This window comes from Ceratotherium simum, chromosome 37 (assembly GCF_057802395.1).
Source record: "Ceratotherium simum simum isolate JZ-2026a chromosome 37, ASM5780239v1, whole genome shotgun sequence".
Lineage (NCBI taxonomy): Eukaryota > Metazoa > Chordata > Mammalia > Perissodactyla > Rhinocerotidae > Ceratotherium > Ceratotherium simum.
This window is the reverse complement of record NC_141936.1, coordinates 20847481-20874443: the sequence shown is the minus strand read 5'-3', so window position 1 is coordinate 20874443 and position 26963 is coordinate 20847481. Positions and strand designations below refer to the sequence as shown.

Below are 26963 nucleotides of genomic sequence, written 5' to 3'. Positions count from 1 at the left end.
TTTGCTCACGCGAGTGTGGAGGTTGAGAAGTCCCAAGATCTGCAGGCTGGAGACCCAGGAGCCCATGGTGTGCATCGTTCCAGGGCGAGCCTGAAGGCCTGAGAACAGGAGAGCCAATGGCGGAAGCTCCAGTCCAAGCCAAGTCTGAAGGCAGAAGGCCTATACCCCGGTTCAAAGACAGGCAGGCGGAGAGAATCCCTTACTCAGCGTTTGTTCTGGTCAGGTCTTCAGTCGGTTGGCTGAGGCCCACCCACGTTGGGGAGGGCAATCTGCTTGACTCAGTCTACCGATTCAGATGTTAATCTCCTCCAGAAAGACCCTCACAGATACACCCAGAATGTTTGACCAAATACCCGTGGCCCAGTCAAGCTGACACGTAAAATGAACCATCACAACCTCCTACCCCGACCCCAAACCCAGCCATTGCCACATGAGCCCACGGTGATGATTGGGAAATGTGTGGAAACCCCCGAGGTCACGGATGGCGACGGCACCTTGAGCAATAGGATTGCAGTGACAAACCATGATGCTGCTCTCTCCTCTAGACCATCATTCACCCCTCTTCCCGCACCCCCACCCCTCCAGTCTCTCCAGCCTCCCTCGTCAACGAGGAGCCAGGAAACCGCCTGCCACCCCCCACTCTGGTTCCAAGCGTTGGCTCAAGTTGTTGACTCAACATGGGGATACATCAGATCCTGGATAAGGCCTGGGATCTGCCCCATTTCCTCTGGGTCCTGAGATCTCGGACTTTAGATTTGGAAACCCCATGACAAGTCAGGTTTCGCATCTTCTTGGAAGAAAACGAAGGCTATGAGCTAGAGGGCCTGAGTGGACATGGGACGGAGAAGACCCTGAGGGAGGGAAGTGGAGGAGAACAGGAGCTGGCAAGGAGAAACTGGGAGCTGGACTAGGCTTGTCCATCATTTATCCAGAGGTTACAGACTGATAACCCTCTGGTGGAATCCAGACCATAGCAATGTTTTGTTTAGATTACACAGTATTTTCAATTTTTTTGAGCCTAGTATTCAAAAAGCATATGTTGTATAAAATTCTAAATTTTCCAGCGTCCTTGATGAATAAAGAGATATGGTGACAGTGGGCCCACATTCCCACATGACAATTGGCTGGAACTCTGTAGTCACTGCCCTCTTATGCATAGGTAGAGTAAATGACCTCTGTTTTGCTACAGTCTCCACTACTCCCTATTATCCCCCGACACTGAGGCTCAGCATCATTTGTCATATAACACTGAGCTGGCACTGTTTTTCTTGCTCCCAACCTGTCTCATAGTTTATCTTACCTGCCTGGCCTCCTTGGGCACCTCAATTTTTGACCTCTTAGCTAGTCTGAGCCCTTCATTTAACAGAAGAAACAAGCTCGGAGAGAGGACATGATCTGGGGACAATCTCAAGAGAATCAGTGGCAGAATCAGGACCAGGATTCCAGGGCCCCTTTCTTCTGAGGATCTCCTTGGCCTGAATCTTCAATTCAAGCCCAGATGGTCTTTTCCTCTGAGGCGTTCAAGGGGAAACTGAGGCCTGGGTAGCCTCCAATTAGACCAACCAGTGGCCATGGGACTCCAGATTGAAAAGGAGAAGAGTCTGACTGTTTGTGTAGGTGGGGAGGGCAGTCATGTGACCTGGACATGCATGCCCAAGTGGCAGGAAGCGTCTCGAAATCAGAGCTAACTTAGGAGGCACAGAATGTGGGCCCTTGGAAGAGAGCCAGAGATATTGTAGGGTTCACGCCAGGAGGAAAATGAAAGTCTCCACTGTGGCCAACCAGCCACTTCCACCCGAGCCGGCCACTTCTGCCTTTGGAAAGTGTTTCACAATGCCCACGTTTGCGAGGACAGCGAGCTCAGCTGAGGATGGGTAAGAGGGTGTGGGTTCGCACACTCATAGGCATCAGCCCCAGACAGGGAGCATGGGCTGAGGAACTGCCCAGCACGCCGGTCACACGCAGAGAGTGCCAGAGCCCGCCGTCCCCATGACAGGTGAGTAGCCCCCTCCAGGGACAGAGCCTGGATGCAGGGTGGGGTGACAGAGAGTCAGGGAGGCCAAGGAAGCCCCTGGTCCCCCATGGGAGTCCCGGACCTGACCCAATTCTGGACACCAGCCTGAGGTTGAGCTCTTTGCATCCGTAAGGGCACAGCATCTCCTCTGTCCAATCTCGGTGCATTTGGAGCCCCTGAGCTTCCTTGGCTGCTGGAGGAGGCAAGGGTGATGCCAAGGGCACACGCATGGGCGTCAGCTTGCCCTCCTCAGAGCCCAGTGTCCCTCTCCCCACCCTTTGTGGAGAGAGATCTGGATTTGGGAAGGAGAGTTTCCTTCTGAAGGAAAATTCTGAAGGCGCCACTTCCCATACACTTTCTGGAACGTTTGGTAGAGGGATGGAGGTGATGGACCCAAGATGGGAGTCAAGGGGCCCTGTTCGGTTGGGCCTTGATTTCTCCACTTCACCAGGAGGCGGTAGGGGAGGAGGACAGATGGTTTTAGCCCTGGGCCGCCAGAGAGAAGCAGGTCACTCACCACGCCTCATGGGGCCCTTTGCAGGTGACAGCGGACCCCAAAGGCTAAGCAGGCCCAGCTATGGCTCCATCTCCACCCCACCCAGCCCAGAGCAACAGCAAGCGCCTCCCGGGGGGACCTACCTGAGTGAGAAGATCCCCATCCCGGACACAGAGCCGGTGGGAATGCTGGAAACATCCTGGGGTCTCTCAGGGTTGACGGGATCGTGTGGGATCTCACAGGCTGAGGGAGGGAGATCTCCTGAAGACCATGGCAAGTCCCTTCCAGCTCTGAGCAGTGGTGACGGACAGTAGCAACTGCCCCCTTCCTTCTTCTGTCCCCAGTGCTTAGCTGGGGTGCTCATTATTTGTCTGAAAATTATCAAGTGGCTTTCTGAATGAATCTTAGCTTTCCTGTGAAGGGAAAAAGGGGCGTGGGGTAAATTAGGGTGGAGCCTCGAGGCTCTGTTGTAGCATTAAAGGAAAGGACCAGACGAGGGCATTGGGAGAAGTGACGGGGGCTGCAGGCTGGCTTTTCGGATGCTGTCACCCTGCATTTCCAGAATCTTTAGCAGATGTCCAGGCTGCCACCCAAGCCCTGGATTGGGAGTGGGGAGACTCTAGGCTCAGTGGACTCGAGAGAGAGGAGAGCCTGATGGTCTGAGAAGGGGCTGGAGAGGGAGAAGCCAAACCAGGAGTCTTGACCCCAGGAAAGCCCCCCTTCGGGCTCTGAGGATCTGCTGAGTCAGAGCTTGCACAATGCAGGCCCGTCAGGTGCAGGCAGGCTGCCAATCAGGACAGAAAGAGGACCCACTGTGACTCAGCAAATTCTGCTAGTTCCTCCCATCCTGCACCCTCCACTAACCCCCCAGGGGTAGCAGCTCCAAGAATGGGGAATGGAGGGCACGGCTGGCCAGCCTGGGGTGATGAGCTCATTGGGGCGCACCTGGGAGCCGGCCATGGCCAGCTGCTACCTCCCCTATCCTCAGGAACCCCTCACTCTGCTCCCACCTGCAGGGCACGTTCAGCCTGCGGAAGCTGTGGGCCTTCACCGGGCCTGGCTTCCTCATGAGCATCGCTTTCCTGGACCCAGGAAACATCGAGTCGGATCTTCAGGCTGGCGCTGTGGCTGGATTCAAAGTGATTGACGCAGGGCATCGTGGGGAGCGGGGCGACCAGACTAAATGGGTGGAGACCCCCAGCTCGCCACATATCCCCAGAGTGGCCTGCATGACTGGTGTTCCTGGGAGCAAGTGTTAAGTTCAAATGGGAAAGAAAAGTGTGGGGGGTATGGGGGGTGGTCTTCTCGCTCCATCTCCCCCACTGTCTCCCTAAAGAGTGTCCTTGGTTAGAGGTACCACCAGCCCAGGGGTTATCAGAGACTGGCCCCTCTGGCTGAAGGCCCCTCCCTGCCTTCCCACAGTTGCTCTGGGTGCTGCTGTGGGCCACGGTGTTGGGTTTGCTCTGCCAGCGACTTGCTGCCCGGCTGGGAGTGGTGACTGGCAAGGACTTGGGCGAGGTCTGCCATCTCTACTACCCTAAGGTGAGCTTGGTGGGCCGGGACAGGAAGCACCCACAGGCCCCAAACCCCAAACAGCCATTTACAGCTTCCGTGGTTGAACAAATACATCATCTCAAGTGGGGCACCACAAGCCCATTTGATAGATGAGAAGAACTGGCACCAAACGAAAGTGGGTTCGCTTCTTGGTGAGTTGAAATCAGAGCCTTCACCAGAAGTAGTTGTCACACAAAGTAGAATTTATTTGCAGCAAATAAGAGACCACGGGGAATTATTTCCAAAGCCGTGGCTCCCCGAGCATGGGAGAGCAGGGGCCTTTTCTTTCAGATGGGGAATGAATATTCAAAAGGGAGAGGAGGGTATTCACTTTGCAGGCGCAGTTTGAAAACATGCTTCCACATACATAGCATGTTATGGTAATAAGGCCTAGGCTCCTCCTGGGGCGGCGATCTTAACATTAAAATGAAGCAAAGGTAACTCTTGGGCACTTCTCGGCCCATCTGCACAGGCGTCTTCTTGCCGTGAGGTTTGGACGGTTCAGGGCGGTTGGTGATTGCATCTCTTAACGTAACCAAAAAAACAATTTGGAGAAACAGTTAAGTACTTCAGAAACCTCCTTTGAGTTACTCGAGGCAGTTCGCCGGTGACAGAATGAGGCTCAGACCAATAGCCCACAGACTGGGTGCCCTGCTTATTTACAGGAGGGAAAATTGACACCTGGGGAAGTGACTTACCCAAGACAAAAAATCAGCTGGGGTGAACACTGGGGACAATGGCTGTTGTCAGCGTCCAGGCAGGAAAACAGAAATTACACCACTAGCTATTTCTAAGGTATTTAAAATGCAGGGATGTAGTCGCAAAGGTGTTGGAAGGGCCGGAGGAGCAAGGGAAGGAGGTGTTACCCAGCGATCAGAAAGCCGCTGGGCAGGAGGCCGAGGGCCATCATTTGCTGCCGAGCTTCTGGAAGCATTGCTGCCACTGCCAAAGTGGCCACCAGTGCTGCTGGAGCCCAGGTTGCCTGGTGCCACTGCCAGAAACACCACCAGAAGCGGGGGAAAATGATTTTCCCTGCCTTTCAACCTCCCGCAAGTGTTTCCCACGAAAGCTAACTGGAAGCCAGCTGGCAAGCCGTCTTACAAACACAGTTTGCAGGCTTCCAGCCCAGCAGTATAGGGCCAGGTATGGAAAGGTGAGTGTAGGGCTGAGACCACAGACAGACAACTGACCCAGCCTTTTTTGTGTGTGTGTGAGGAAGATCAGCCCTGAGCTAACATCCATGCTAATCCTCCTCTTTTTGCTGAGGAAGACCACCTCTGAGCTAACATCAATTGCCAATCCTCCTCCTTTTTTTCCCCAAAGCCCCAGTAGATAGTTGTATGTCATAGTTGCACATCCTTCTAGTTGCTGTATGTGGGACGCGGCCTCAGCATGGCCAGAGAAGCAGTGCGTCGGTGCGCGCCCAGGGTTCCCAACCCGGGCCACCAGTAGTGGAGCGTGCGCACTTAACCGCTAAGCCACGGGCCGGCCCTGACCCAGCCTTGATGAAGGGTTACCTCCTCTGCTAGCTGCCCCGCACCCTTCTCTGGCTGACCATCGAGCTGGCCATCGTGGGCTCGGACATGCAGGAGGTCATCGGCACGGCGATTGCATTCAGCCTGCTCTCAGCTGGACGGTACTGCCCCGAGGGGCCCCTGCTCTGCGGTGCAGGGCTGGGAACAGCTATTACCTCTTCCCGGGACCTGGTACTTGCCTGTGTCCATTTCATCCTGCAGTCCCCTCTGACTCAGAGCAGTTGCCCAATTTACCAGATGGGGGAACAGGGACCCACAGAGATCAGTCACCATGCAGGCTTCAGGACTGCAGCCCAAGCTCCCTGCCGTGCGGGTCCCACACCCAGCTCCGCCCTTCCCCTCCAGTTCTGTGCCATTTTCCCGCCTCCAGCACGCTCCCACTCCCCTCCCCCATAGCTGGCTGGGGCCACTCGGGTCCCCCACAGTCTCCAGCCCTGAGTGTGGGTGATCTGGACCCCGGACCAGGCCAGGCTGACCCAGGCCACTCTGGTTTCAGAATCCCACTCTGGGGTGGCGTGCTCATCACCATCGTGGACACTTTCTTCTTCCTCTTCCTCGACAACTACGGTGGGTGTGCCCCTCGTCGCAGGGACACGGAGATGCTCTGCTGTGCTGGCACGGGCCCTCAGCTCCCTCCCTCTGGCCCGTGGCCTTGCGCAAGTTACTCAGACTTGTTTCAAATTACTCAGACTTGTTTCTTCATCCGTAATGCGGGGAAATAATAGCACAGACGACATCGGGCTGCGGTGAGGATTCTCCGGGGTATTATGTTAAGCAATTGGCACGGGGCCTGGAACAAAGCGCTCAAGACACTCGCCATTAGCAATTGCTTCTGTTACAATTCTGGGGTATTTTTGTGCTGCCCCTTTGCTCTCCCCCCAGGACTGAGGAAGCTGGAAGCCTTTTTCGGATGCCTTATTACCATTATGGCCTTGACCTTCGGCTACGAGGTGCGAAGCCAGACCCAACACCCCCCGCCCCTCCCCCGGGGCCCCCTGCAGAGCCCGATGGGCGGGGCCACAGCCTTTAGCCACGCCCCGGCCGCCGGCGTCCGGGCGGAGGGTGAGAGCGGCGGCGCAGGGGCGGGGCTCGGCCTGACCAGGCTCCTCCCCACAGTACGTGGTGGCACGTCCCGCTCAGGGGGCGCTTCTCCAGGGCCTGTTCCTGCCCTCGTGCCCCGGCTGCGGCCAGCCCGAGCTGCTGCAGGCCGTGGGCATCGTCGGCGCCATCATCATGCCTCACAACATCTACCTGCACTCGGCCCTGGTCAAGGTGAGCAGAGGGCGGGAAAGGGAGACACGCCCACTCCCTTAGAGCCCCGCCCCCAGGCCTGGAGCCCCGCCCCTGTGGTTCCTGCCTCCGTGATTTTAGGCGGGAAGTGAAATCATTCTCTGTGTATTCAATATATAACAATAGAGCGTCTACTGCGTGCTAGGAGCTGGGGGTCAATGATGAAAAGATGGGCAATCCTCTGCCTTCCTCGAGCTCGCATTCTAGTGGGGGAGACAGACCACAAGCAAATACACAAATAAAGGAAAGAATTATGCATTGTGAAAGATGCTCTGAAGAAAACAAATCAGAGAAGTATGATATGATAGAGAATGACTGAGTTAGGAGCTACTTTCAAAAAGGTAGTCAGGAAAGGCCTTTCTAAGGAGGTGATCTCTGGGACATGAAGGATGTGAAGGAAGATGGGGGAGAAGATATTCTAAACAGAGGGAGCAGCAAGTGCAAAGGCCCTGAGGCAGAAATAAACTGGGCATGTTTGAGGATGGAGCCTGGTGAATGAAGGGGAGCAGGTGAGGGGCTGAGGTAGAGAGGGGCAGGGGCCAGGTCACAAGGGACCTCAAAGGCCCATCTTCCTTCATTCACACAGTTGGTCACTGTGGAGCAGGCCTCTGGGCAGAGGTGTAGGAAGGGCCTGTCCTAGACTGCCATGTCAGGGGCTTTAGAAGGAACTGGGGCTTGGGGGGGACCCCAGGTAGAGGTGTGAGGGTGGAGGATGTTGGAGTGGCCCTGAGGGACTTTGGCTCTTTCCTCCCCTTTGACCTCCGTAGTCTCGAGAGATAGACCGGGCCCGCCGGGCGGACATCCGAGAAGCCAACATGTACTTCCTGATCGAGGCCACCATCGCGCTGTCCGTCTCCTTTTTAATCAACCTCTTTGTCATGGCCGTCTTTGGGCAGGCCTTCTACCAGCAAACCAACCAGGCCGCGGTGAGGCACGCTCCCCACACACCGACGGCCCGCCCCCCACACATGGCCCACAGGCTGTGCTGGGGACCCCAGGCCATGCAGCCAAGCCCTTTGAGGCTCTGCCCTGCGCTCCAGGCACCGTAGGGGAGGCAGTCTGTGACCCTGGCCTCTGGCTGGGAGCCCCTTCCGACCCCACTGGGGAGACACAGCCCCTCCCAGGCGGGCGCTTAGAGGGTCAGATCCTCATCAGGGGCTGCAAGGCACAGACGTCCCAGGGAGGTGACTGGGAGGGAGGAGCAGAGTCTTGGAGGACCCAGCTGTCCAGCTGAACCTCGAGGGATGAGCCGGACTTGCCCGGCAAACTGCAGATGGGGCGTTCTGGGGGGAGGTCTGGCCTGAGCGTGAGCCTGGAGGTGGGAATGTGCGGGGTGGTCATTCTCTTTCCTGGGCCCCCTCTCCTGATAATCTTCATAGTTAGCAGATAAACCATCATTCATCCAGCAAATATTTCCTGCATTTGTTATATATCAGGCAAGTCCTAGACCCTGGGGACATAGCAGTGAAACAAAGACCCTGCCCTCCTGCGGCTTCAATTTGGAGGGTGGTGAGCAGACAGGAAACAAATCAACAAAGCAGTACAAAGGGGAAGAGTGTGAACAAGGCAATAAGAGGGTGATGGAACATAATTGGGGGTGTGGTGAGGGAGGGTTTGAGCAGGGGACATCTGAGCTGACTCGCAGAGAGAAGGAGCGGCCAGCTTCTGCCTGGCTCTCTGGGATTTGGGACCTGTGCCTGTCTCCCTTTCTGAGTGGGTCTCTGTCCCGAAGCTCTAACAACCGTTAGCCAGTGTTGGGCGCTTACAGAATGCTGGGCACTGTGTGGGGGAGGGCTGGCCAGGCCTCCAGGGACCGGGACACTGCCACTGCCTTGCTATGTGTGATCTTGGGAAGTCACACCCCTCCCTGGGTCTCACTCTGCTCCTTGGCACAAGGAGAGAGGTCTAAATAAGGATGGCCGATCCGTGTCTTCAAGACCAGGCGGGTCACAGAGCTGTGGGAAGTGGGTCGGGTGTAAGGGGAGGGGACTGTGGGACAGCCTGTGTCACTGCCAGCCAATCGTCTCTCTGTGGTAATGCCAGCTCTTACAAATCCAAGAGAAGCAGGAAACCTGGTGCTCATGTGAATTCTTCTCCATCGTAAACGTTAGCAACAAATTCACATTAAAGAAAAAAAAAATTGTTAGCCAAAGTGCGTCTGGCAGGATTCAGCCCGCGGGCCACCAGTTTTCCATCCCTGGTCAAGGCCTGGTGGTCTGATTTTCCGAGACTGGGTGTGCGCTTCACATCTCCCTCCTCCTGCCCCGGTGCCCGCAGTTCAACGTCTGTGACAACAGCAGTCTCCACGACTACGCCAAGATCTTCCCCAGGAACAACCTGACAGTGACCGTGGACATTTACCAAGGAGTAAGCACGCGGCACGAGGGGGCGGGGAAGGGCGTGCTCCCCCCGGCTCGGCGCCACGCCCACCTGGGGCGGAGCCTCCGCGGGGAGGGGCGGGGCCACGGGCCTGACCACACCCCCTCTCCAGGGCGTGATCCTGGGCTGCCTTTTCGGCCCCGCCGCCCTCTACATCTGGGCGGTGGGTCTCCTGGCGGCCGGGCAGAGCTCCACCATGACCGGCACCTACGCGGGACAGTTTGTGATGGAGGTGGGGCCTGGGGCGGGCCGGGGAGGCCCAGGGGTCCGAAGTCAACAAGCGCACTACTGGGGGCTCGGACAGGGCCTCGCTGATCCTTAAAGCAGCCCAGAGGGTGCCCTTATAAGCCCCCCTTTACAGATGAGAAAACCGAGATTCAGAGAGGTGACGCAGCTGGCCTGAGGTGCAGACCCAGGACTAATAGGAGCATTTTCCCCAAAACTGTTTAGTCCTCACAATCAGCTGTGGGAGGAGACCCCCCCCATTTCTCCCCATGCATCCCCTCTCCGCCACCTACGGACAGAGCTGCCCTCATTTCAGAGATGGAAAAGCAGAGGGTTCCCCGAGGCGTGAGATGGGCTGAGGGACGACAGAGGGTCCCGCTCTGGAATCCCCAGTCCTGACCCCGCCACCAAGGTGCCCCCCCGCCCCACCCCAGGGCTTCCTGAAGCTGCGGTGGTCGCGCTTCGCCCGCGTCGTCCTCACTCGCTCCTGCGCCATCCTGCCCACCGTGCTCGTGGCCGTTTTCAGGGACGTGAGAGACCTGTCAGGCCTCAACGACCTGCTCAACGTGCTGCAGAGCCTGCTGGTGAGCCGGTCCCTATCACCTGCCCCCTGCGGAGCTGAACAGGAACCACAACAATGCCCCATACAGAGCATCCTCCTTCCCTCCCGGGCACTATTCTAAACTCACCTGCCTGCAAGGCTCGCATAATCCCCACAGCCACCCCAGGGGGCGGGAACCATCATTACCCCCATTTTCCAGATTGGAAAACTGATGCACACAGTTAAGTGCCCAGTGGCAGAGCTGGATTCAAACTCAGGCACCCTGGGACCAGAGCCCCAAACACTTGCTCCTGCTTTGGAGCCCCCCGCAATCTTGGAAGGCAGAGAGGTGGAGAAACTGAGGCTCAGAGTGGTCAGGAGATTGCCCAAGGGCACACAGCCAGGCAGAGGATGACCGGAGCCCCGGCCTCGCTGTTTTCCGAGGGCAGGGTCCCTCAGTCCATCCTCCCGCTTCTCCCCAGCTTCCCTTCGCTGTGCTGCCCATCCTCACGTTCACCAGCATGCCGGCCATCATGCAAGAGTTTGCCAATGGCCTGTGAGTACTCCCCGTCCCAAGCACTGGTACGGCATTTGAATTATGGCATTTGATCCTCACAGCCCCCCAGAGGTAGGAATTACCATTATCCCTGAGATAAGCTCAGAGAGGTTAAGGAACTTGAACAGGGTCACACAGCTAGCAAGTCGGGGAGCCAGGACTGGAATCCGGGGGTGGGCGCTGTTTCTGGAGCCTGAAAACCCTCATTTCAGACCCTGCTCTTGCCAAATCCTGCCAGTGTGCAGCCTGGAGGGCCTGGGAGGCAGAAGTGGGTAAAGGGTCGCTCCCCGCCCCAGCTCTGGGCTGGCTGTGGGCACTGGAAAGGAGGAGGAGCAGGAGATGCAGCTCGTTCTGAGCCTCCCTCCTGTCCCCAGGCTGAGCAAGATCATCACTTCCTCCATCATGGCGCTGGTCTGTGCCATCAATCTCTACTTCGTGGTCAGCTACCTGCCCAGCCTCCCCCACCCCGCCTACTTCGGCCTTGTAGCCCTGCTGGCCGCAGTCTACCTGGGCCTCACCGCCTACCTGGTACTGTAGGGGCCGCGGGGGCCGCGAGGACAGGCGGCAGCGGACGGAGGGCGTGGGAGGGGATGCGCTGGGGCTTCCCCGGAGATCTTGTCCTCTCCGCCACTCACTGTCGCCCCTCCCCCAGGTCTGGACCTGTCTCATCGCCCACGGGGCCACCCTTCTGGCCCACAGCTCCCACCGACAATTCTCATACGGGCTTCCCGAGGAGAAGCCGGAGCCCTCCGGATGAACGACCCCCCGGGCCCGGCTGCGGGGCGGAATGAGTGGGGCGGACTGGCCTGCTGGTTGTGGGGGTGGGGCGGGGTGAAGGCAGCAAGACGGAGTGGGCCAACGTGGGTTCCATAGGGACCTACTGTTTTCTGTCTTGGATGAGTGATTAACCTCCAGGTTTCCGTATCCCCGTCTGTAAAATGGGGACAACGCCAACCCTGCGGTGAACGTACAGCACTTTAACACAGTACCTGGCACTTGAGACTTAAAAAATAAAAATCATTCCAAAAGTATTTATTGAGCACCTATAGGAGGGACCTGACAGACTGCCCCGGGGGGGAAGGGACACAGGCTCTAAACTGGCACTGTCTGACGAATGCTACATAAATTCTGGTTCACGTCTTGTCCAGAAAAGCAGGGAAATGTCTGGTTTGCTCTTACTCTCGCTGGAGTGGCCTCAGCCATTCTGTTCCACCCGCAACCCATTTTCCAGGCAGTAAAATCGAGGCGCGGTTCTCCCTCCTTCAGGCGCCGGGTCATAAGGAACCCAAGAGTCCGTGCCTCCGAGGCCCAATTCATTTGTCATCTCCCCAGGGGACCGGCGGCCGGGACTCCCACGCGCGCAGTTAGCGCTCCCTGGGCGCTGACTCCCAGCTCCCCCTAGGGGCAGGGACGGTCCCGAGCGCCGGCACTCCCCGCCTCGGCCTCACCCCTCCCAGCCAAAGAGGAGGAGGCGGGCGCTCCGGCCTCGCGCCCTGAGGCCTCGGAATCCGCCCAGGCCGGGGGCGGGGGGGGGGTGCTGTGTGGGCGGGGAACCCCCTCGACCGCTGGGAGCCGCCCGGCACCCCTTCGCCCGGTGCAGGGGCTGTACTTTACAGACGCTCCCTGGGCTGTTTCTAGGCTCCCCCAAGTCCCTCCTCCAGCCTCTTCCCGTCCCTCGGACCCCAGCCCCGGAGCTGCGGAGAGCGGCAGCGGGTAGGGGCCGCCGAGCCTTTCCCCCGGGTTGAGCCTGGAGCGGGCGCTGTGCCTGGAAGCACCCCCGATTTGCCAGGGATCCGGCGGGGCGAGCTCCGCGCTCAGGTTGGGGCGCTTGTTTATGAGAAGAATTTCCTCTTTCTTAAAAGGGCAACGTTGCGAGTGGGGCCCTCAAGGAGGGACGGGATGGACAGGTCTGGGTCCACCAGAGCAACGGCGGGAGAGGGTACCTGGGCGAGACGGCCGCCCAGTCCCCTTCTCCGGGTTGGCCCTGGAGAAGATAGGGCCCACACGAGATAAAGGAGGGGATAGATGGGGGCTGGGTAGTGGAGAAAGGCATCTCCTAGATCCTTCTGCTTCCTGCAGGTGCCCCCAGCTGTACCCCCTGCACATCCCTGTGGGTGGGCACCAGTCTTGTGCTAGACGTGGGGGAGAGAGGCAAAGTCCCGAATTAAAGATGTCAGCTCTCAAGGAGCTCACACTCCAGTGGGGGAAGACAGCTATGTAAACGACACAACAAATCACTATATGGTGTGATAGGGGGACAACCCAGGTGCGTGTCGGGGACACCTGGAAAGAGTGAGGCGGAAGCCAGAGAAGCTAACTCCTGGACAGGATTTCGAAAGCAGAATAGGAAGGGGGCATGCCAGGGGGGAGGAGCATGGCAGGGGTGGAGGGGGAGCTGTGTGTGCAAACGTGTAAAGACATGCCACCTTGTGGGGCATTCTTAGATCTTGTGGAGCAGGATGGGGGACGCCAGAAGAAGGGTAGGCTGGTCATATGAACAGTTAAGCCTGGAACTTAGAACTTGAGGACAAGGAAGGCAGGGAGGTGAGGGGACCAGGGCCAGCTAAGGGGCTCTCCTGGGCCTGGGCGAGGGGTGAGCGATGAGGTCAGGCCAAGGTCAGTCCTTTCCCAGCAGGGAGACCCCCCACAAGGGTCTGTCCCCCACCCCCATAGTAGCTCTGGTTCTCCCAGCCCCCCCAGCTCAGATCTAACTTGAGGGGGGAGGGGATGCTCCATCAACCTCTCAGGCTGGGCGTGGCCTGGCACCTTGACTGCCCAGGACCTGCCGAGGGCGCCCTGCCTTTCTGCACTGGGTGAGGCTTTTTTACCAGCCCCATTTGGCGGACGGGGAAGCTGAGGTCCTGGCTGGAGAAGACACTTATCCACAGTTGGCAGACAGAAGCCGGCTGAATCCTGGTGTTTCTCACAGCCCCCAGGACTGTTCCTCCTGGGGTGCAAACCCATGACACAGATAAAAATAAACTGTGGGTGGGGCGACCCCAGGTAGAGAGGGATAGCAGCTGGGGGTGAACAGCCCCCAACCCTACAGACCACTTCCACCAGCTCCTCTGTCCCCACAGACCCCCAGACCCTGCCCTGCAGGGGGCCACCTGACTCACGCTAACCACCCCGCCCTGCCAGAAGGGGCACCTTGGGGTGCCTCGCAGCCTGGGAGGGGGGAAGGTCTCCCCGGGGAAGAGGTCCGCGCCAGCAAAGGCTTGCAGGGGGCGATGGGCGTGTGTGTCGGGGGTGGGAGGGGAGGGGAGGGGGAGGGTGCCGCTGCCCTGCCCAGTGCCCTATCCCCGCCCCAGCTCCTCTGACCCTCAAGGGGACAGCCGGCCAGCTTCCAGCCACGGAGGGGGAGGAAGACCAACCGCCCTGCTCGGATCAGGGGCTCACTCAGTCCCACGCCACACATTTCCTTTTGGGGTCAGCGCGGGCCGGGCATCCGGAGATAAAGCTGAGGCCCCGCCCCCCCGGGGCCGGACCGGAGGGGAGGGGGCTCCGCTGGGTGGCCGGGAGCCCGCCTCTGCCCTCGCTGGAGAGCTGGGTCCAGTCGTTTCACCTCTGGGGGCTCAGTTTTCTTATCTGTAAAATGGGATAAGAAGGGGGTCGCTCTGAGGGGTAAAGGGAATGAAGGGGCGCAGCCAGAGCGCGACCCAGACTCAGCGCTCGCTACAGGCAGGCGATTAGAGGATGAAATGCGATGATGGCGGCCGTGCGGGCGCCCTAAGAGCCGGAGGGGGCCCTGGGGTGTAGCCTGGGGGGGCGATCGCGGCCCCCATCGCAGGGCACGAAGCTGGCGCGCCCCCCGCGCTCCCCTCCGCCGACCCCGAGGACGTGCGCCGGGCTCGCACTCGCCGGCGGACGGGACAGGACGCGCCCGCCCCGCCCCGGCGCGCGGCCCGGGGGGAAGGAAGTGCTGAGGTGTTTGTCAAGGCTTGGCGTTATTCTTATTTTTTAAATTGTGAACACAAAACAGTAACGACGAATGGAAGGAACTTTATAAACGGGGGAAAAAAGAAACCCACCCGCAGACTCCGGGCGCATAACGCACGAGTTTCCCTCGGGAAGAACCGGCGTGGAAGCGCGGACCCCGCGCTGGCCCGGGGTGTTCGCACAGACCCGGGTGGAGCGGGGGTTTAAAACGCTCCACACGGTTGATGCCTGTGGTCCCCACGGTCGGACATTGGGCCCGCAGGAATTACGCACCCACTGTGTGCAGGCCCCGCCAGACCCCCCCCCCTTAATCACAGAGCGGGGGGGCGTGCGCAGTAGAGAAGGGGGTCTGGGAAGGTGTTTTGGAGGCAGTGGCATTTTATGAGGTCGGTGGGACTTGGCTCCCTGAAGGGGGAGGAAGCGTGTTCCAGACAGAGGCAACAGCGCTTACGAAGGCCCTAAGGCGTCGAGGCGCTTGGCTCCCCCGGGCAGGAACGCCAGGTGGCTGGCGTGGCTCGGGGGACGGACGCGCAGGGCGCCAGGTGGGGCTGTTGGGAGAGGTCGGCAGGGGGCACCCCGGGGCAGCGAGTTGGAATTTTCACGCCCTACAGATCAGAGTCATCGGGCCCCGAGACCGCGGTGGGTGGCGACGGTCACAGTCCGGTGCAGAGCATAATAGTGTGGATCTGCACAGCGGTTTGGAAGTCGCAAAGAGCCTTCGCTTGCTCACGACTTCCCCACGAGGTGGCCCCTGCGACATCGGAGAGAGGACCCATCTTACAGACCACAGAGCGTTATCTCCGTTTCCCAAAGAGGAACCCGAGAGGAGGCCGGTCCCCGACCCTCGGAATGCGCAGAGGCGGAGCCCGCGGCCTCGGGCACTCCCCGGCGTGGGCGCTCGGGGCGGGCGGGGCGGGCCCTGGCCCTCGGCGCTCCGGATCGGTGGGCAGGGTGCTGGTCCTGCCACGCAGCCGCAGAGGCTCGGCCGCGCGGGCGGGCGGCAGGAAGGGAGGCGACGCCCCCTGGAGCGCGGCAGGAACCCGGCCGGGCCCGCCTGCCCCGCCCGCCGAGTCGCGCGGGCCCCAGAAGTGATGAAAGCCGCGGCCGAGTCCGGGTCACGCCGAAGCCGTTGCCCTTTTAAGGGGGAGCCTTGAAACGGCGCCCGGGTTCCATGTTTGCATCCGCCTCGCGGGGAGGAAACTCCATGTTGTAACAAAGTTTCCTCCGCACCCCCTCCCTCCCCCTCCCCCTAAGAACCTGGCTCCCCTCCCCTCTGAAGCTCGCGGGGATCCCTCCCTCCCACCCCTCCCCTCCCCCCCGCGCCCCGATTCCGGCCCGAGCCGGGGGGGAGGCCGGGCGCCCGGGCAGGAGTCCGGCCGGAGCGGAGCGCGCCCGGCCCCATGGACAGCTCGGCAGTCATTACTCAGATCAGCAAGGAGGAGGCGCGCAGCCCGCTACGGGGCAAAGGTACGGGGGCCGCGCGGAAGGGGTCGCAGCCCGGGCGCCGCGGGAGGGCGAGGAGGGGGCCGGGACCCTCCCCGGGGCAGCCGCCGCTGCAGCTCCGCGCGCCCCCTCGGCGGGGCCCGAAGCTCCAGCCAGAGAGCGAGCGGGGTGCGAATTTGAACTCGGCGAGGCTCCGAGACGCGGGGCGGGGCCTGGCGCCTCTTGGGCGCTCGGGTCTGCTTGAGGTGGGGAAACTGAGGCAGGGTAGCGAGCGGACTCCTTCCGGGTCTCCGGGACTGGCGGTGCGCGGTGCCCGAGAGTCGCCCCCTCCCCCCCCATTGGCGCCAGTGGGGCTGGGAGGGGGGGTCAGAGAGGGCGCCTTCAGGCCACCCGCTGAGACTCCGCCCCTTCTGGGCCACGGGCTGGTCGGGTCGCGGGAGGGGGCGCCGAGGTGACAGCGGGCCGGGGAGGGTGGGAAGCATCTCCCGCCAACACAGCCACGTTCCTTACAAACTTCCGCGTCACGCGTTGGAGGCGCCGGGCCCCTCAGAGGCACCGCGAGGCGCAGCCACTTCTAAGGGTGGCCAGCGGCCCCGCGGGGAGACCCGTGCGTCGGGCTGGGACCTGTGCGCACACGCGCCGACGCGGGAAGCCCCCGGCCCGCCCGGCCGGGCGCCCCGGGGCTGGGTGGCTGGGCTGGGGGTAGGCCCCTCCCTGTCCCGGTATTGATTTCTGAGGCTAGGAAGTCCCTCCTGCTCTGCCCACCTCTGGCCTGGGCCTCGCTCCGCCCGGGGGCAGGGGGCCGGGTGGAGGGGCGGCTGGAGGGTGGGCCCGTCAATCAGTCGGCGGAGGCCCGGCTCTAGGTTGGAGGTCTGGGCGGGGCGGGGGCGGAGGAGGCGGGGCCAGCAGATGGCCGCCCGACACTGGCCCCGGGTCCCCACCGCCTGCCTCTGCGCCCAGCTTCAGGGAGGACTTTGGACCCACGGGGGCGGAGAGGATGGAAAGAGGGCGGGAGTGGGCCCCAGGGCCCCAAGCCCCGGGCCTCCTTGGCAGGGGCCCGATTGAGCAGGGGCCGCCCAGGTAAGGTGGGGGGGCAGGAGGCGCCGCCAGGGGGCTGATCCGTGAGCAGCTATGGAGGCTGTGAGGAAAAGAGAAAGCACTGTCGGGACCCCCCTTCCAGCCAGGCCACCCCCTAACGTGGGTACCTTTGTGGCCACAGTAGAACGACTTGTGGGGAGCAGAGGGGTGGCCTGGAGCCAAGACGGTCAGGAGGGCCTGGAGCCCCCGTATGTGTCCCCCTCGAGGAGGAGGCATGGGCAGACGCTCCCAGCAGGGGTTCGCAGGGGGCACGTGTGCACACCCCTACTTTGGCTCTCTCTGCTTCAGGTGACCAGAAGTCAGCGACTTCTCACAAGCCCCGGAGCCGGGGCATCTTCCACTCGCTTTTCTGCTGCGTCTGCCGGGATGATGGGGAGGCCCTGCCCGCCCACGGCGGGGCGCCCCTGCTCGTGGAGGAGAACGGAGCCGTCCCCAAGGTGCGTGGTTGCCAGGTGGGGCTGCGGGGACTCTGGGCTCAGCCCGGAGGGCGCATAGGGGCTTATCATGACCTGCCTGCCAGCCCTGGAAGGTACGGAGGAGGGGGAGCCCCCCTACCAGGTTCTCCATCCTCCCTCCCAGATCCTCCTTACCTGGTCCTGAACGCCCCAAGACTGCTGAGGGCCCCCCAGCCCAGGAAAGTTTGAATTTCCCCTTCCTCGGTGGGAGCTTTTCTCTGCTTTGGTTTCCCTGGTGGGGAAGTGAGGCCCAGAGAACCAGGCAGCAGGTCCCAGGCTCCAGAGTTGGCAGGGGCAGAGATGGGAAGATGGGGGTCTGTCCTCACCGCCCCTGTGGCCCTCCAAGTAGAGGGTTGGGGAGGGCAGACCTGCATAGGAGAAAAGCCTGGGGCGTGAGAGAGGCGCCCCAGCCAGCCCTGCCCATCCCCACAGCAGACCCCAGTACAGTACCTGCTCCCCGAGGCCAAGGCCCAGGACTCGGACAAGATCTGCGTGGTCATCGACCTAGACGAGACCCTGGTGCACAGCTCCTTCAAGGTGGGCCCTGCCCAGCAGCCCCCAGCCCCGGGTCTCCGAGGGGGCCTGCCCCCACCTGGGAGGGCGGGCTCTGCAGGCCTCGCCCCACCTCCAGCTGCCCTCTCCCCCCACAGCCCGTGAACAATGCCGACTTCATCATCCCTGTGGAGATTGATGGGGTGGTCCACCAGGTGAGGGGCCAGGGATGGGGGGGTGGGGGTGGGGGCTTGGCATTAGCCTTCCAGACCCCAGGCTCCTCCCATCCATCCTGAGAGGCCCAGCTGGGACTTTAGATGTGGAATGTCAGAGGCCCAGAGGGTGTGGGATTTGCCCAAGGTCACACAGATCCTCAGGGACTTGGCCCCACTCCAAGGCCTGCAGGAAGTGGGGTTCCTCCTCGGCGACCCCTTGCCCCACCCTGCCCGGGACCCAGTTCAAGTAATTCAGGATAGGTTGTGTGCTGTCCAGCCTGTTCTCCATTACTTGGCTCGGGGGCCGGTGCCCTGCAGCCTTGGGGTGAGGGGGCTGCCTCCAGGCCCCTACATGTGGCTGGGAATTGATTCCCCTTGAGGTAGGGCCGGAAGCCAGGAGTCAGAGGTTCATTTTGATCTCCTTCTGGAGGGTGGGTGGCTTCCCCGGCAGCAGTCGGGGTGGCTGGCCAAGTGGATCCCACAGGCCCTGGGACCAGCCTGCCTCCTGTGTTTCTCTGCCTCCTCCACCCGCTCCCTCCCAGCCCTCAGCCACCCCACCCCAGCCCACCCGGCCTGTGGCCAGCAGCCCCCTCACTGGCCTGCCCCCCAGGTCTACGTGCTGAAGCGGCCCCACGTCGATGAGTTCCTGCAGCGGATGGGCGAGCTCTTCGAGTGCGTTCTGTTTACCGCCAGCCTAGCCAAGGTGAGCCCCCCGACCCCCAGGGGCTCCCGGGGCAGCCCTGCTTCCAGCACACAGCTGGAGGGACCTCTGGACAATGACTCCTGGGTCACCCTCGGCCCTGGCTGACCCACCTCCCACCCCCCAGTACGCAGACCCCGTAGCTGACCTGCTGGACAAGTGGGGGGCCTTCCGGGCGCGGCTGTTTCGAGAGTCATGCGTCTTCCACCGGGGGAACTACGTGAAGGATCTGAGCCGGCTGGGCCGCGACCTTCGGCGTGTGCTCATCCTGGACAACTCACCCGCCTCGTACGTCTTCCATCCAGACAACGCCGTGAGTGCCCCACAGACCGGGATGGGAGCTGAGACCCAAGAAGGGGCGCAGTCCGTTTGGGTCACCTGCTCCCCTCACCACTCTCTACCCATCTGCCCAGGTACCAGTGGCCTCGTGGTTTGACAACATGAGTGACACAGAGCTCCATGATCTCCTGCCCTTCTTCGAGCAGCTCAGCCGCGTGGACGACGTGTACTCAGTGCTCAGGCAGCCACGGCCTGGCAGCTAGTGAGGCGCTCTGGGGCCAGGACCTGCCCCTGACCCGCGCCCACACCCCTCACACGAGGACTCTGCCTTAAGAAAACCCAGTGGCCATGCCACCACCTCAGCGCCATGGGAAGTGGGCGTCTCCCCCACCAGCCTGGGCAGGCCTCAACGGGGGCAGCAGGCTGCACCGAGGGCCATGAGCCCCTGGGTCCCTGTGTCAGTGCCTTAGAACCTCCATCCTCTCAGGGGACCCCTGGGGCCCCACGTGCCGCTCCCCCTTTCTCGCTTGCTCTCTCTGTGCTGCCATGTTCTCTGCTGCCAAATTGGGCCCTCGGCCCCTTCTGATTCTGTTTGGGGGCGGGGCAGGGTTCCTGCTGCCCCATGCCTTCAGCCCCCAGCCTGGGAACAGTGGATACCAAGTGCCTTGTGTAGAGCCCTCTTTCCTGCCGGGTTTTCCCCGGCCTGGACCACCATCTGGTCAGCTCTGGAACGGTCTGCAGGTTGCTGCAGTCCAGGCTGCTGGGGAAGGAACCAGTCTCCCCACCTCCTTTTTTGGGACTGACATGTCCGTCACCAGTCTGCCTAGGAGGGGAGAAGACCCTTACCATTTGGGAGGGAGCAGGGCTCTGCCCTCCAGGGCCCCGGGTTCCAGCTTCTCTGGGCTCAGCAGCAGCTGAGGGCTGCTCCCCACGTCACCCCAGCCCTGACCCCTCACCTCTGCCTTGACGCCCCCAGTACCAAGTGTGGGGACTTGGCAGGACTTCTGTGGTGCCATATAAATATGTATATGTGTATATAGACTTTTAGAGGAAGGGGAGAGGGTAGGGTCGGGATAGACACCCCTCCCTCGCCGCTTTCCTGGGCCCATAAACTAGGGGGAGGGAGGGAAAGGATTTTTACATTTTTTAAACTGCTATTTTCTGATGAAACAAGCTGGGCCAAGGGGCCCCAGGCCCTGTCCCCTGTCCCTCACACACTCTTTGCTCTGTTCATTCGGAACACGTCATTGAGCACCTTCTCTGTGCCCAGCACTGTGGTAGGCCCACCAGCTGAGTGTGTGTGGGGATCTCTACACCACCTGATCATGCCTCACCCACCCACCCCATACTTCACCGGTGCCTTTAGGGGATCTGCAAGGGGTGGGACCCTTTTGTGGGGTTTGGGGGGTCTCCAGGAGGCCTAGCCAGGCTGTCCCCTCCCCTGTGCCAACTCACCCCCTGCAGCCCTCTGCCCCGCCCCCTGCTGGCTGGGGGCAGCTCCCAGGACGTTCTGCCTGTCAGCTCTGACTCCTTTATCTGGAACCCCTCCCCCAAGTGCTGAGTCTGCAGGTCAAGGCCTTGGGTCTCTCCCCAGGGCCTAACGGTTAAGGGGACCCACCAAGTCCAAGGGGGATGTCAAGGAGAGAGATCATTGCCCCTCCCCCCCCAGAGAGCTGGGGGTGGGGGGAGGACAAGATTGACCTGAAGCGGGTGGCCTTCCCATTTAAGTGCCTTCTCTGTGACTGAGAGCCCCACAGTGTGATGAGAACTAAAGAGAAAGCCAGACGCCCCTATCCTGCCTCTGTGGTTATTGGGGGGACGCTGAAGTGGAGGGTGCAATTGTGTGTCCCACGAAGCCACACCGCCTTTCGACAAACCCTGTGGAGGGAGGGGCGGCCCTAAGTGCTACTGTGCGAGGTTAACCACAGCTTCGAAGGACTCGGAGTGCATCGGGCTGTACTATTTAATTATTCTACTTCTTAGCCTCAGTTATCTGATCTGCAAAATGGAGCTACGCTCTGTTTGCAGAATTGACTGAATGCCCGCACACGGAGGACTCAGTAATGTTAGCGCTAAAGCAGAGCTGCGAGGCGTCCCTAGGGGAGGCCCCCCTAGGGGAGGCCCCTGGAAGGTATTTGGAGACGGAGGGGTGTGGTCTCCGCCCTGGAGCGGAGGGGGAGGGGTGGTGGGGCCCCAGAGGGGGAGGTGGGGAGCGGGCCCAGTTATGGGGAAGCCAAGTTCAGCTCCAAACCGAGCAGCTGGAAACGAGGCCGACGCGGGCCACCGAGGAGCCGCGGGAAGGGCTGGGGGCTGGGGTTCAGGGTCCCTGGGGAGACTGGGTGGGGCCGGGCGCCGGGCCTCGTTCACCGCCACCACCCGCCCCCCGACCGCGGCCTCTCGGTACCTACTGGCCGCGCCCTTGCACGAGCCTCCGGCCCACTTCCTGCCCCCGCCCGTCCGGCCCTGGCAGCACTTCCTTTGCAAAACTGGGCAGCCCCAGGCCGGGGCAGGAAGTGACCTCCCGCCCCTCCCCCGCCCGCCCCCTCCTGCTTCCCACGGTGGCCGCTAGAGGCCTCTCTGTCCTCGCGGACGCCCGGGCTCAACCCGCTCGCCCCTCGGGCGCACACCCCCTGCCCCCTCCCCCACCCCGGGGCTGGAAGGACGAGGGCCAGCATCATTCACCCCTCTCCCGGGGCTGGGCAGCCTTGCTCTCCCCGCCACACACCTACACTGGGGAGAAGGGAGATCTGCCCCTCCAAAGGTTGGTCCCTGTCCCCCCAGCTTTCCCCTGTCCCTCCCACCCTCTCATCCCCGTACCTTGTGAATCCAGCCTCAAGCCTGCCTCCTGGTGCCCCAGATGCTGAGCTGCCCCCCAAGTCTCTGAGGGGGCTCTGCAGTGTGTGATACTGCCCCCTCTCCACCCTGCCCCCTACTTTTCCCTGGTAGCGGACCGCCGGGGAAGCCCCGCTCTGGGAAGAGAAGCCCGGGGTACCCCCGCTCAGCTCCATCAGCCCCAGTCTGAGCTGAGCCGGGGAGCCTTCGGCACGGTAGACTCCCAGCCCTTCCCGCCTCCGTCCTCGTCCTCCTCGGGGTCCTGCTGGATTTCCTGCTCTCCATGCAAACACTGGTCCCCCCAGATTTGCATCCCAGAGGCCCAGACACGCCAGGGAGTTACCAGAGCTCCAAACTTTGAATGAAACCACAGTCAGCCTTTCCCCACCACCGCTACCCACACACCCTTCACCCACAGAGTTCAACTCAACCACATGTATGGGCGCTGTGTGCCAGGCACCGTGCCAGGCCCCGGGGACACGCCATGACTAGGCCGTGCGTCTGCTCTCAAGGAACTCACACCCGAGTGTGGAGAAAGAGACCTGACAGACTGTCTAAAACCTGGGAGATTATGTGGAAGGTGGGGAACACAGGGGGACACCTGACCCCTCAGGGGTGACCATGGGGGATTGGGAAACGCTTCCTGCGGGAGCGAGGCTCAGAGGAGTTTGGGAAGGAGGAGTGATTCAGGTGCAGGTGGTCTGAGCTACGAGGTTCAGCAGGAAAGGAAGCCAGAGCTCCAGGGGCCGGCCACAGTCGGGAGTGTGGGAATGACAACAATTTTGGAATTGCACACAAGGGGAAATGATGCTGCAGAAAGCTGGAGGAGCCAGATAATGCAGATCTAGAGCCAACCAAGGGAGGAGACTTTTTCTTGCATGCAGTGGGTGCCATTGAGGGACACTGGGGGACAACAAACAGGAGAGGGACATGCTCAAACCTGGCAGCTGCACATTGGAAACTAAATCAGGGGGATGGGGACGTGAGACCCTATGGGGAGACCACAGCCGTGGACTCGGAGATGGAGGATGAAGACCTGGAGTGGGGCAGAGGCAGAGAGAAGAGAGAAGGAAGCAGGCATGGCTGTGAGATAGGAGATAAACTCTGCAGGAAGCTGTGGCTGGCTGGCTCTGGGGCTGGGGTGGAGGGGAGGGAGGAAGGCAACCTGGCTTCTGGCTTTGTGAAAACATCTCTAATCGAGGCTGGTATGGGGCAGCTGTTCACTGTTTACTTGCTACACACACACACACACACACACACACACAGCAGAAGGCGTGTATCAGAAGCACCTGATACAACACTCCTGGCAGGAGTGTAAACTGATGCAACCTCTTTGGAGAGTGACTTGACAGTATCAAAAAAATATATATTTTGTGTGTGTGTGAGGAAAATTGGCCCTGAGCTAACATCTGCCAATCCTCTCTTTTTGCTGAGGAAGACTGGCCCTGGGCTAACATCCATGCCCATCTTCCTCTACTTTATATGGGACGCCGCCACAGCATGGCTTGACAAGTGGTGCGTTGGTGTGCGCCCGGGATCCGAACCGGCGAACCCCGGGCCGCCGAAGCAGAGCGCACGCACTTAACTGCTTGCGCCACCGGGCCGGCCCCCAAAAATATTTTTAAAATGCAGACACCTTTGATCTAGCAATTCCACTGGTAGGAATTTACACTGTAGATAAAATATATAGACATATAACCTTGTATGTATATGGGTATTAACTGCATCCTTGTTTGTAATACCAAAACACTTGAAATAACCTAAGTGTCCACCAAGATAGGACTGGTTAAATAGATGTTGCTATGTCTATACCAGAGAATACCATGCGGTCATGAAAAGCAATGAGGTGGAAGATAGACCGGTAAATGAAACAAAGCAAGATTCATAACAATGGTGATGGTGTATTACCACTAGGGGGAACTATCAAATAGACACATATATACTTTTGTATACTCCAGTAGGATACACAAGAAACGGGAATCATGGCTAATCATGGGGAGCAGGGCTGGGGGACTGGGTGGGAGTCATCTAAGATGGGAGGGACACATCTTATTATACATCTGTTTGTATTTTGAGTTATTTTCCCAAGTACATTTATTAATTTTTTAAAGTAAAAATCAGTTTAAAATTAACAACACACAGGGCCGGCCTGGTGGCTTAGCAGTTAAGTGCGCGCGCTCTGCTACTGGCGGCCTGGGTTCGGATCCCGGGCGCGCCCCGACGCACCGCTTGTCTGGCCATGCTGAGGCCGCATCCCACATACAGCAACTAGAAGGATGTGTAACTATGACACACAACTATCTACTGGGCCTTTGGGGAAGGAAAAAAAAGAAGGAGGATTGGCAATAGATGTTAGCTCAGAGCCAGTCTTCCTCAGCAAAAAGAGGAGGATTAGCACAGATGTTAGCTCAGGGCTGACCTCCCTCACAAAAAAAAAAAAAAATTAACAACACACAGCCAGCTTTCAATATCAAAGATAGAAATCACAAATTCCACGTCTTTCCTTCAAACGGTCATGGCGTGCCTGCTCTGTTCCAGGTGCGAGGGTCCAGCAGTGAGCAAAACAGACACCATGGGGAAAACAGAGGTTACAAAGGAGTTACAGGGCCGGCCCTGTGGCTTAGCCTCCTTTTTTTTCCCCCAAAGCCCCAGTAGACAGCTGTATGTCATAGTTGCACATCCTTCTAGTTGCTGTATGTGGGACGCGGCCTCAGCATGGCCGGAGAAGCGGTGCGTCGGTGCGTCAGTGCGTGCCCGGGATCCGAACCTGGGCCGCCAATAGCGGAGTGCGCGCACTTAACCGCTAAGCCACGGGCCGGTCCCCAAGATGACTTCTAATTGTGAAAGGGGAGATGTGCCTTTACGGTGGGGATATCTGGCAGTCACTACAGTCACCAAGGGATCAAACTTTGCATCACTCATGCTGGGACAACTTGACATTATATACCTCCCTATGCCGTGCAATGTGAAGTACGCAGAAACACTTCTGACCATGCTACTCAAGGTGTGCTCCGAGGACTGGCACATCGGCACCACCTGGGAGCTTGTTAGTAATAGAGTCTCAGGCCCCAGCCCAGACCTATTGAATTAGAATCTGCATTTTAAATAGAGCCCCAAGTCTTTCTTAACAATATTGCAGTTTCAGAAACCCTGGCCTGGGCTGGCCCCGTGGCTTAGCGGTTAGGGGCGTGCGCGCCGGTGCAGGCTGCCCGGGTTCAGATCCCGGGCACGCACAGACGCACTGCTTCTCCGGCCACGCTGAGGCCACGTCCCACATACAGCAACTAGAAGAATGTGCAACTATGACTTACAACTATCGCTTGGGGCTTTAGGGGAAAAAAAAAAAAGAAAGCCTGGCCTTTTTCAAGTATTCTTGAAAAAATTGTTTAATCAGAATCTAATAAAGCCTTTAGAGGCACGTTCAGTTTGTGGGCAATATAGGAGGAAGAGGAACAAATTAAATAATACACAAAGAAAGACTCAGACAAAGCCCAATGCGAACATTCAACAAGACAACTGTTCTTGACTCAGGTAAGTCAACATCGTAGAAAGAAATTCAGGGGACTGTTCTAGATTTTAAAAAATACTGAGGAGACGTAACAGTCAAAGGAAATGCATGATCTTGATTTGACCAAGAATCAATAAAACCAGCTGTTAAAGTCCTCCTGGGGACAGTTGGAGAAATTTGGACTGAATAGATGATATTAGAAATAATTGTTAATATTCTCAGGTGTGAAAATCATATTACAGTGATGAAGGAGAATGTCCTCATTCTTAGGAGATGTGTGATAAGCTAAATATTTTGGGCTGAAGTATCATGACATCTGCAACTTACTTCCAAATATATATAGACAGACAGACATGGCAAATGTTAATTCTTGAGTCCATAGGTGTTTATTATTATACTATTGTACCATTATTTATACTTTTCTATATGTTTGACATTTATCATAATAAAGAAATTGGAAATAATTTTTAAAAACATATGTTCTCCCACAAAATCCCAAGGCTATATTAAAGAACAAGCAACAAACTGGAGAAAAGTACACCGTAAATGACAGGCAGCTTACCAATCGTAATACTTGAAATATATAAACAACTCCAACAAATTAATTAAAAATTCACAAAAGAAGACATAGCCAATAGGTATATTTTAAAATGGTCTCTCTCACTGGTAATCAAAGAAATACAAGGGCTGGCCCGGTGGTGTAGTGGTTAGGTTTGCGCGCTCCACTTCAGTGGCCCAGGGTTCGAGGGTTGGGATCCTGGGTGTGGACCTACACACTGCTCCTCAAGCCATGCTGTGGCGGCGTCACTCATACAGAATAGAAGAAGTTGGGCACAGATGTCAGCTCAGGGACAATCTTCTTCAAGCGAAAGGAGGAGGATTGGCAATGGATCTTAGCGCAGGGCCGATCTTCCTTACCAAAAAAAAAAAAAAAGAAATACTAATCAACACGATAATGATTTTCTTTTTGACATTCAAAGTGACAGAGATTTTCTTAAAATCTGGAGCCCAGCGCCGGGGAGAGTGTGGAGAAACGGCAGTCTCTTCTTGTACTGCAGGAGGGATTATAAATTAATATGAGTTTTCAAGAGGGCAATTCACCTATTTACATCTTTGACCCAGCAATCTCACTTTTAGGAGTTATCCTAAAGAAATAAAAATGGATGCAATCTAATGGCAAAGATTTAGCAATAAGAATACTTACCACAGTATTCTCTGTAGTATCAAATAATTGGATATAATTTGGAAGTCCCATAATGAGCTATTAGTTACATAAACTATGCTATCGAATGGATTGCCTTGAGACAATTAAAATGAAGTTGCAAAATAACATATAAAAGTAAAAAGTATATATATGTAGATAGAGAGAGAGAGAGAGAGATGTTATATATATATAGTACACACACACAGCA

At 58.8% G+C, this 26963-nt stretch overlaps 3 protein-coding genes across 5 annotated transcripts; all 3 read left to right on the top strand.

The window, feature by feature from the left end:
- The first annotated feature begins 1709 nt into the window (after positions 1–1709).
- SLC11A1 (solute carrier family 11 member 1) lies at positions 1710–11621 on the top strand. 2 transcript variants are annotated; one of them, XM_004427550.3, is made up of 15 exons: positions 1710–1996; positions 2556–2689; positions 3527–3649; positions 3933–4052; positions 5594–5700; positions 6096–6166; positions 6482–6549; positions 6716–6871; positions 7657–7815; positions 9167–9256; positions 9381–9500; positions 9928–10077; positions 10517–10590; positions 10965–11118; positions 11243–11621. In XM_004427550.3, exons 1-15 carry the CDS (start codon positions 1990–1992, stop codon positions 11345–11347), a joined length of 1638 nt encoding a protein of 545 aa, XP_004427607.1. In that variant the 5' UTR covers positions 1710–1989; the 3' UTR covers positions 11348–11621. The 2 variants fall into 2 exon arrangements, with proteins under 2 accessions (XP_004427607.1, XP_087280965.1); XM_087424839.1 differs by lacking the exon at positions 2556–2689.
- Positions 11378–15683, top strand: LOC147912316 (uncharacterized). The gene is made up of 4 exons (XM_087424511.1): positions 11378–11411; positions 12048–12124; positions 12229–12408; positions 15141–15683. The coding sequence occupies exons 1-4, from the start codon at positions 11378–11380 to the stop codon at positions 15681–15683; spliced, it is 834 nt and encodes a 277-aa protein (XP_087280637.1).
- Positions 15683–21004, top strand: CTDSP1 (CTD small phosphatase 1). Of its 2 annotated transcripts, none has more exons than XM_014785292.2 (7): positions 15683–15996; positions 17359–17507; positions 17958–18062; positions 18176–18232; positions 18843–18935; positions 19060–19245; positions 19346–21004. In XM_014785292.2, the coding sequence occupies exons 1-7, from the start codon at positions 15930–15932 to the stop codon at positions 19472–19474; spliced, it is 786 nt and encodes a 261-aa protein (XP_014640778.1). In that variant the 5' UTR covers positions 15683–15929; the 3' UTR covers positions 19475–21004. The 2 variants fall into 2 exon arrangements, with proteins under 2 accessions (XP_014640778.1, XP_004427608.1); XM_004427551.3 differs by having other exon boundaries at positions 15809–15996; positions 17961–18062.
- The last annotated feature ends 5959 nt before the right edge of the window (positions 21005–26963 follow it).

Excerpts from the sequence above, each read along its gene's own strand:
- SLC11A1 (XM_004427550.3), top strand. Across the intron at positions 3,650-3,932 it reads GCGCTGTGGCTGGATTCAAA|TTGCTCTGGGTGCTGCTGTG; the intron begins GTGATTGACGCA and ends GCCTTCCCACAG. Across the intron at positions 11,119-11,242 it reads TGGGCCTCACCGCCTACCTG|GTCTGGACCTGTCTCATCGC; the intron begins GTACTGTAGGGG and ends CCCCTCCCCCAG.
- LOC147912316 (XM_087424511.1), top strand. The coding sequence starts at position 11,378 with ATGAGTGGGGCGGACTGGCCTGCTGGTTGTGGGG. Across the intron at positions 11,412-12,047 it reads CTGGCCTGCTGGTTGTGGGG|CCAAAGAGGAGGAGGCGGGC; the intron begins GTGGGGCGGGGT and ends CACCCCTCCCAG. Across the intron at positions 12,409-15,140 it reads GGGGCGAGCTCCGCGCTCAG|ATCAGAGTCATCGGGCCCCG; the intron begins GTTGGGGCGCTT and ends CACGCCCTACAG.
- CTDSP1 (XM_014785292.2), top strand. The coding sequence starts at position 15,930 with ATGGACAGCTCGGCAGTCATTACTCAGATCAGCAAGGAGGAGGCGCGC. Across the intron at positions 18,233-18,842 it reads TTGATGGGGTGGTCCACCAG|GTCTACGTGCTGAAGCGGCC; the intron begins GTGAGGGGCCAG and ends CCTGCCCCCCAG. Across the intron at positions 19,246-19,345 it reads TCTTCCATCCAGACAACGCC|GTACCAGTGGCCTCGTGGTT; the intron begins GTGAGTGCCCCA and ends CCATCTGCCCAG.